At 37.0% G+C, this 9,549-nt stretch overlaps 1 protein-coding gene across 1 annotated transcript; it reads left to right on the forward strand.

The window, feature by feature from the left end:
- Nucleotides 1–2,182: 2,182 nt before the first annotated feature.
- Nucleotides 2,183–6,840, forward strand: LOC112180089. Its single transcript, XM_024318603.2, has 5 exons — nt 2,183–2,591; nt 2,697–2,774; nt 5,366–5,447; nt 6,082–6,221; nt 6,419–6,840. Exons 1-5 carry the CDS (start codon nt 2,304–2,306, stop codon nt 6,620–6,622), a joined length of 792 nt encoding a protein of 263 aa, XP_024174371.1. The 5' UTR covers nt 2,183–2,303; the 3' UTR covers nt 6,623–6,840.
- The last annotated feature ends 2,709 nt before the right edge of the window (nt 6,841–9,549 follow it).

Raw genomic sequence — 9,549 nt, forward strand, 5'->3', positions numbered from 1 at the left:
TTTTGGGCCTCGACTTGTCAGTTAGTTCTAGTTTAGGTTATGGGTTGTCTATTGGGTCTTCGGGCCTAGGACTCCTACTTTTCTGTATTACCTTTGTAATATGGGTTTCATCTAATGAATGAATTTATTTGACCAAAAAAAAAAAAACATTTGGTTGCTGTATAGGTAGAACATGTACATATGCAGAGCCATGTACATATAAGGAGCCTGATACTGATATACTAAATAAGTGAATATGTACAAATGCAGAAAAACTTGATACTGATATGCCAAATCAGTAAGTTAATACAGCTCTTTATCTAGTTGAAATTAATTTTGGATCAAACATGTTTTACAAATCGATTACTGTAAATAAAGTAAACATGTACAAGATCATACTTGAGGTAGTTTCATGTAATTTTACTTGCTGCATTGTGATCATAGAAGACTAGTGATTTTCCAATTCATTGTAATCTTCTGTAGTTCAATGCAGTTTAGCAAAATTGACAGGGCTTTGAAAAACAGATGATGTCCTTGAACTCTTGTGCACACTTAAGAAAACAACTCAACAATGTAAGTTGATTTTGTATGATATCTAGTTCAGTGGGAGATTGTAGGAACTTATTGAACTAGACATCAACACTTTCTGCAAATTGACATTGTGAGGAGTTTTAGAGTTTCAGTTTGTAACATCAGAGTATTTAATAAAGCTTGTAATCGAAAGTAGTTTTATTAATGCAATCTATTTTTGAATTTGAATTCAAACATGTATGGTTATTTAGATTAATCCATTCAGATAAACATAAGGAAGTTATAAGGCAGTTGCTTAATGGAAGGAACTGCCACAACAGTTTTTCTGATATAAGGTGGATTACAACGTTCTCATTGATCCCTGCTAGAACACCAAACCTCAAACAAAATTGTCCCATTAACAATATGAGATTGAGGGTGCATCTAGGAGAAGCATCAATGGATTCTGGAACCACATCGTGTTAGTTTCCCAGACTTTTATTAGTTTTGTTTTCTGGATTTAATATTTGATACACTGCAGACTATGTTTTGGTCTTGATTCATGTTGTTGTTGAATTACAATCTTATATTTGGCATAGCCTTCTTAATTATCTACTATGACGATGAACTTAGAATTGATCATGATTCACATTCATTTATATCATTGTAAGAACTACACTAATCTAATGCTGTAAATCTATCTTAGTAAGAGCACATGTAAACAATGTTATATACGTGAACTTTATTTAGGATTGCAATAGTAAATGCATAGTATATTAGGATTGCAGAAACATATCTATCCTAATATATGGATGGACTATTTAGGAGTGATATACTAGTCGTATCCTAATATAGGACTGAAACAACATATCTATCCTGATATCTGCAATGTATATAAACTGTACAATATGTAAAGGAGTCTTACACAATGCACTTGAATCATTCATCTTAGTCTTCTCCTGATTCCACCTCCAATATTCTCGTAGTATGATGGGACTAATTTATGAGAACAAATCATGTATCAGAAGGGACCAAAATGTTATATATACAGCAATGTAATAACAGTTTCTTCCATCAAGAAACTGCCATCACCCTTTAACTGCCATTTCAAATATATAACTTCTTGCAACTGTCCTAATTTGATTTCAAATCAATCCAAACAGATTAGGATAAGTATTTAAACTTATTTTAAATGCAAACTCTAACAAATACGTTTACTTAAGTGTATATGCTGTACATACAAGGTTTCTATGTAATGTCTTGTTCATCAGCTTTTCTAACATGCATAACTTACACAACAGATATTGATAAAATGTTGTTGCAGATTTGATTGTCTGAGTTTCTATCTGTTCAAGTATTTACATGGTTAGAAGTAATTATCTCTAACAGGGAATTCCAAGTTACTACTTGATAGTGTTTTAGCTAAAGTTGATACTCCTTGTAGAATTGCCACTTTGGTCAGTGATATCAGAACCTTGGCTTCCCCAAGTTTACTTCTTTTGTCTTTAGATATATTGTTAGAGAGACTAATATTATTGCGGACAAGCTAGCTGATTTGGGACATGACCTCTTCAATACTTCGGTTTGGTTTCACTACCTTCTCCTTTTTATGTCTTCAGCGTTCCGTTTGAATAAGCTGAAAATGAATTGTTTTGCATGGTTTTTGCCATGGTGTACAGGTTTCAATAAAAAATATCTCCCTTTTTTATTATATGTTTTTGCCACGGTCTTTGGAGCTATATGGACTTGCGATAAAGAATATCAGACAAGTCTACCTTCCCCATTCCAACTGATTGAACCCACAGTTACCGTTCATGACATTACCTCGCCCTCTGTTCTCAAAACCCATCAGCAGAACAGCACCACCACCACTTCTGATCACAACTTCAAAACCCAATAATACACACTTGAATGGCTTCTCTGCTTTCAATCCTCATGCTCTCAGGTTCGTCGTCTCCATGTCTGCAAGCCCCGGACCCGGCATTTCTTCCGCCCCACAGCACTCCTCGTCGCCGCTGATCCCTTCCACCATCGCCTCCGACTCCGGCGCCTCGCAGAAGTCACCTAGTGTACTAGAGGCCATTGAGGCAGACTTGGAGAAGGTACTGAATAATATATTGGTATTCATTTTTTGAGCTAATGAAATATAGTCGGATTCGGCCTGGTTTTGATTTCAGGTGCTTTGTGGTGTTTGAGTGGATTATCAGGTTATATATGGATGTCGGTTCATGGCGTTTATGGCGGTTTTGGGGTCTTTGATTGGATCGCTTCTGTGTTACATCAAGGTATGATTGTTATTATCGTTTGAGATCTTTTTATTCCTATAGTTGAATTCGGCTGATTAGAGACTTGATTGCTGCATAATCAGAACTGTGAGCACTGAATTGATTCCATAATCAAAATTATCCATGGTAAATTAGTTCAAGTTTTAGGGTGTTATAATAAAATAAAATAAAAAAGAGGAAGAATTGGTGCAGTGTTTCTAGGGTGTTCTGTCAGGTGAAGAGCAATACCTATTATTTTGTAGATTGGATGGAAGGTCGAGAGTAACAGTTGAGCTTATACTTTTATATAAGGTTGAAAGAGCTCAATGAAAAAAAATGTTTTGCTTGGTCGAATGAAATGTGCTTTTAAAGTGAGCATAGGTATAAGGCAACCTTATTATGGATGGTACTTTGCGGAAATATAACAGTATGAATTAAGCCTTTGTAACAAGACGGAGGCGAGACAAAGAAAGCAAAGGTCAAATGATCATGCAATGTGCTTTAGAGTGTAGAGATCAGCTGGATTAGGTGGTTGGAGTAGGGTGTGGTTTGAGATTTTTGATTCCCTCTGTTTGATGTAAAGATGTAGAGGTTTAGTTGCTGAAGTTTATGGTTATGTTATGAATGGATGTGTGAAAAATAATTTTCCCTAAACACATGTCATCGATTAGGCATTACAGATTGCTTGTTCTGCTTTCAAAGGTACTGGTGGTGTTGTGATGGGAGCTCTTGCAAGATGGGCACTTGACTAGAGGTATAGTGAGCCTTTTAGTGGTCACAGTCTCACAGTGGCAGTAGAGGTATAACTAACCAAATAACGAAACCCAAACTCAAACATGGAAACCTTACAAGCTCAATTCATGAGTGCCCCTGCAACTATGAACTGTGTCTAATACTTTTCCTTAATTTTAGAACGTGCTATGTTGATTCTCACACTTTGAGCTGTGTGGTAAATAAGGACAAATCGTAAGTGGGCATGTGGTACTCAGATGACCACTTCGGATAGGGAAGTACCAAATGATTACTTGTTAGGGGAATTAGTCATTCAGTCCCTCCCAAGAATCAGAAAACCCTTATCTTCCTTTGTTAACTGGTAATACATTTTGATTATTGCCTCCATCTCCATCTACAATCTAATAGATCTTGTTCAAATGCAATGCACGCATTTTGTGTATTGAAAATAATTGAAAGGGCATATCTCTACTGCATTTTATTTTTATCAATTTTATTTATTTATTTATTTTCAAAGAAGTAAAGATCACATTGATTACACAAGATAAATTCGGTGAACATCCAGGGCCAAAGGGGAGGGAAATTTTTTTTGTTTTTTTGTTTTTGGGGATGCAGTTCTTAGCTTTCACTGAAGTGCAAGCTAATTTTACTCTTGTATATGTAATTGGGTCAGGAAGGAAATAAAATGATTTAGATATTCTCTAACGAAGTGATCCTGTCACCTTTTCAGAAAGAAATTGCAATCTGTCATTATTATAACACGAATCAAAGCTCAATAGCCAGCATAGACAATTTTAAAGTAAGAGACCGAAATGAGACACCTTCAAAGTTAGGGGCCAGTAGACAAGTACCCAAATCTACAGATTATATTAAGAACCCTGAACTAGAAGTGTATCCTAAGTCACAGTCTCACATCAGTGTGTATATACACATCCCCGTACTCATTGATATGGTGGTTAGTTAGCTTAATTTGTAAGATAACCTGCAATTGGAAAGTTAAGTGGGGCTTTCATTGTTGGTGTACTTTTGTGTAGAGGATGGAACTTTGGGATATGGAGTGGATTACAGTTATTGGTTTTTAGAATTTTTTATTTTTCGAAAAGAAACAGCTTTTTATTGACTACCAAAAAGCAAAATACAAAGAAGCGGACAAGAAGTCCGCTAAAGAAGGAGAAAGATTGAGCAACAAAAAGGATGCTGAACTGAGACTATAACATACTATGGATGAAGTCCTAAACTACAACAGCCTGCCAGTCTAGAATAATAAATGAAGGAGAGTGATCTTTAAACTTTCTAGACATAGAGGCCCAAAGAGATGACCATAAATTAACTCTCTCCCACAACTTTTCCACCTCCGCACCGCCATAGTCTTCAAACGTTCTTTTATTTCTTCCCTCCCAAATATCCCAGATTACATCTAACATCCCACATCCCACATCCCCAAAGAGTTTTAGCCTTTTTACCCTCACTGAAAGCACTAGGCTTTTCGTTAAACAAATCGATCCTAAAAAAGAATTCGACCAATCCGTTCTTCCCTCCCTAAACATTTTCCATGAAGAATCAGACTGTTATCAATTCTTTTTTACTCTATTTATACTGCATGTATACTAAATACGTATATTGTTATTTTCAGTAGTGGTAATCTGGTTGGCCAAAATGGCTGGATATATACATCTCCCAATATACAATAAGCTTAGAGTTGCATGTGGCTCTGGAAGTTTGGGTGTATCCCCTAATTCTCTATAGTGAATTTTAGTAGCATGGAGTAGAAATATGACACCCAATGTAAGAGAGATTGCTAGTTCACTACTTTTACCATGATCTCTTTACACATGTTGGATTTCTCTTGGAAGCATAAATTTGTAATGATGAATATGCAGGGCTGCACTTATGTTGTACAATCTTTCATGGAATACTTTGCACATCGTAGTAAGGTCATCTTGTTGCTGATTGATGCCATTGGTGAGTGCACCAAATTATTTGTTATCATATAATTTGTTGTTTCTATTGATCATGGTTTTAGAATACAAAATCATTTAATTGTAATAGAGAATTTTTCAAGATCGAGAGCAAGCAAAAGGAAAACATGCAAATAGAAAAAAAAAAAAAAAAGATTTTGGCAGCCAGGAAATGGTTTCCCCAATGTGCACAGGATGGCCATTTCTTTTTTCAAGAGTCAAATTTCTTTCAAAAAATTTGCAACCATTGCAAAATAGTTCATTTTAAAGTTACCAAACAAGATTTGCGAGTCCACTACAATTACACTTTCCCACATATGAGCTATGTTAGAAATTGATAGACGGAGGAGGTGACAGACTCAAAGGTAGGGTTGGTTATACAAGAGTACCATTTGTCCATCTTTTATGCACATTTTAAATCCGAGCATTAATAACTTATAAATAATGAAGTTGAATCTCTAGTTGTAAAGAGCATCCTAAAGATTGGCAGTTAGAGTTGGATATGTCACTGTTATTTTTAAAAGTTCAATATCTAGATGAAGTTGGACACACTCCTTTGTTGAGTTTATTGTTCAGACAATTCTGTTTATACAAAATCGGAAACATGACTCACTAACTGCTGTCTTATGGCATGATAGATGTTTATCTTTTGGGAACAGTGATGTTGGTGTTTGGAATGGGTCTTTATGAGCTATTCATCAGCAACCTCGACAAGGTGAATTCTCTCTCAGAGGATGAAGCATGTACATCGAGTCTTTTTGGCATGTTCATTATGAAGGTGAGACTGAATTTTCTTGCAACTGATCAGCTTTCTTATATTTCTAGTTACATAATTTCACTTTCTTACGGCAAATGCCAAGGATTTGTACCTGTGGCCAACTAAATCAATTTGAATATTCAGATGCAAAGAGACCCTCTGATGTGGTCCTTGCTACAAGTTTAGTTCAGTTTTGTAATTTTCTTTTCCTTTTACAGGCACGACCAAAGTGGTTAGATATAACAACCGTCAATGAACTGAAAACGAAGATTGGCCATGTAATTGTAATGCTCCTTTTAATCGGGTTGTTAGAGAAGAGTATGTTAGCAGTTATACAATCTCCTCTCGACTTGCTTTGCTTTTCAGCCTCTGTCCTCCTCTCCTCTGGTTGCCTCCTTTTACTTTCTAAGCTCAAGGATTAGAGATGAAAGGGACAGGTATATATTTCTTCTTGGAATGAGTGGGTATGCCTGTGTAAGAAAATTTGTATGATAATGTATATTACTTTTGTGTATATCAAGATAACTGTTCTACTTGACAATTGAATTTGTGGCATTTAGAGAATCCGATTCAAAATCAACTGATAATGTGTGGTGCCAAAGCATTATATATTGTAACTCGAGGACCCAGGTTTGTTGGACATGCTTGTAGATTACTCTCAACAAAAGAGACCTAGGAAATTACATGTTGCAGCTCAGCGCTATGATCCCAGGTGTTGATTTCAAATTTTTAATTCTGAATGCTAAACATCTAGACCATATCTCCTCTAGTTAAGAACCAAGCATTGCTGGGACAAGAATTACTGCTTGTTTGGAAAGGCACTCCTCCAGAAACCCACGAGTGCTTGGCAAATCATGCGAAAATGTAGACCAACTCTCGATGAAGAGCTCTGCATGTGAATGCAACTCAAATTTACTTCTAGTGCCATTGGAGCTGAGATTTTTTTGAGGAAAAATATGGGTTATATGGGAATATCCACAAAACACAGGAACAGTCTCAAGCCTCAACACCGAGGATAAAAAATGGTTGGTAGTGACTGAAAACAGTGGTGAAATGGGGCCGATCCTCATTGCTGTTCTCTTCCCCTTGAATACCCTGCTTGCTAATTTCCCAGTATTTGGACCTTTTTTTCGCACTAAGAGCATTTCCATCTCTAATAGTTTTCCTATAGTTTAGCTCTTAACAACTTTTTTGAATATACACTAGGACAATACTTTGCAAAGGCTGATCTTATCCAATAATAAGAGGACATCTGTCATTTTAGAGCCATCACATGCTTATTTATATATAGCCCTCGATGGCTTTAACTAGGTTCTTGACTTTCTTCTCTCCCCTCTCTCTTGTTCATTTGAGTTGGAGGCTGCTTTTCTTCTTTCTGTCCAGGTGCTAGCACAATTTCTTTCCCCATCCTCAAATCATCAGTGGCCATAGTCAGCTGCTGGCGGAGAAGTTTAGGATTTTGATCGAATGAGGGATTGTGAAATGAGAACTGATTAGAGATTTGGAGAGAATGAGGGATTGAGAGGCTGCGATGAGAGATTTGTTCACAACATTTCTGGAATTCAGCTCTCTTTTTGCTTGGGATAGTGTTTAGGTTTGATTGAATTGAGAATTGGGAGTGAGAGTGAGAAAGAGAGAGAGGCTGAGACTGAGAGAGGCTAGGGTTTGATCGAATTAGGATAGAGACGGATAGTGTTTAGGTTTTTACTTGGGTTTATAATCCCCAAGTAAAAGTATCAATGATATCGAGCCTTCGGGTTTTTTTTCCCCTTGTTTTCTCAGGTCTGGGCTTGGGCTGTTTTATAATGGTATCGGGCCAAGCTTTCAATAACTTTCAAAAAATTTTTAAAAAAGCCCGGACCTTCCGGTTCTGTCCCGGGCTGATCGGGGTCGGGTTTCAATTTTTCGGATTAAGTGCCCAGCCCTACATGCGGATCACCAACTTTCAAAAACAGAAATTCTTAAAGGATAAATGCCCCTTTATTATTGGATAAGGTTAGCCTTTACTAACCAGCTATGGTAGCCAAGTATTGTCCTATACACTCGCTTACTTTGGATAAAGTGAAAAAAGGACTAGTACTATTATCTTTGGCCATCAACCAATCTATACGAAATCGTGTCTTCCAAATTTCCTCATCGAATCTCAAGATTAATATTATCAAAATGATGTGATATCAAGCTCATGGTTTAAATTGATATATTATTTTATTATATTTGTTTAAGGAAAACTGAAATTGGGAGAGAATTGAGTCGTGCTTTCACTGATAATAACGGTCTCTTTATATAGATGATTACAAGCATAGAGATAGAGTTGTACATGGAAACATAATCTTACATTAATTGGATATCTACTGAGATTCTCCAAGAATATCTCTAACATAAACCCTATTTCAACTAGAGCAAGTAACCTCGAGTATAGGCCGACACATATTTTGGATTTAATTGAACACTCCCCCTTGTGTCGCCCAAACATGGTGCTCCTCTCGTTGCCTTATGAAAAACTTTGCCGAGTAACAAAAATCCAGTGGGACAAAAATAACCTCAGTCGAAGGGGAAAAAGAGCACAACACACTCTTCACGTTTCGAGACCATACATGTAGACATCTCCTTCTGATGTCTGCATCTCCCCCTGATGACAATGGTTATGGGAGTTTGGATAACTTCGGCAAACGATGCTATGTACCAACATGTTTCTCGAAAATGAAATTTAGACAATGACTTAGTGAGCAAGTCTACCACACTGTCCTCAGATCAAACCTAGTTCACTTTGATCTTGAGGAGAGTCTGTTGTTGCTGATTATGCTTGGTGTCGTCGCTTTTGATGTAGCCTTGCTTCATTTGTCCAAAGCAAGCAACATTATCCTCATAAATGCTCGTAGGCTCATCTGTGATAGGCTTTAAACCACAACTGCTTCGAACATGCGTAATTATGGATCAAATCCATATACATTCACAAATCGCTTCGTGAAGAACAATAATCTCTGCATGGTTCGAAGAAGTAGCGACTAAAGTCTGTTCTGTAGATCTCCAAGATATCGCGGTCTTACCCATGATGAACACTTAACTAGTTTGGGAGTGACCTTTGTGTGGGTCAGAGAGATACCCAACATCAGCAAAACCTTCCAAAACACATGTCGTTTTGGGATGGGGATAGAGGACGCAGGCCAGTGTTGGCGGCGTTTCTGGTGTGTGATGGGTCCAAATCCACCATCTCTCTATAGGGATAGAACAAACTCATATCAATCTTACATCTCAAGTATCGAAAAATATCTTTTACACTAATGCAATGGAGTCGCGTTGGCGCATAACTATACTTAGCTAACAAGTTCACTACAAATGAGATGTCTGG

This window comes from Rosa chinensis, chromosome 7 (assembly GCF_002994745.2).
Source record: "Rosa chinensis cultivar Old Blush chromosome 7, RchiOBHm-V2, whole genome shotgun sequence".
Lineage (NCBI taxonomy): Eukaryota > Viridiplantae > Streptophyta > Magnoliopsida > Rosales > Rosaceae > Rosa > Rosa chinensis.

Bases quoted from the DNA above. Each gene is read 5' to 3' on its own strand.
- LOC112180089 (XM_024318603.2), top strand. From the start codon at position 2,304: ATGACATTACCTCGCCCTCTGTTCTCAAAACCCATCAGCAGAACAGCA. The intron at 5,448-6,081 runs GTGAGTGCACCA...ATGGCATGATAG, and splicing joins GTTGCTGATTGATGCCATTG to ATGTTTATCTTTTGGGAACA. The intron at 6,222-6,418 runs GTGAGACTGAAT...TTCCTTTTACAG, and splicing joins TTGGCATGTTCATTATGAAG to GCACGACCAAAGTGGTTAGA.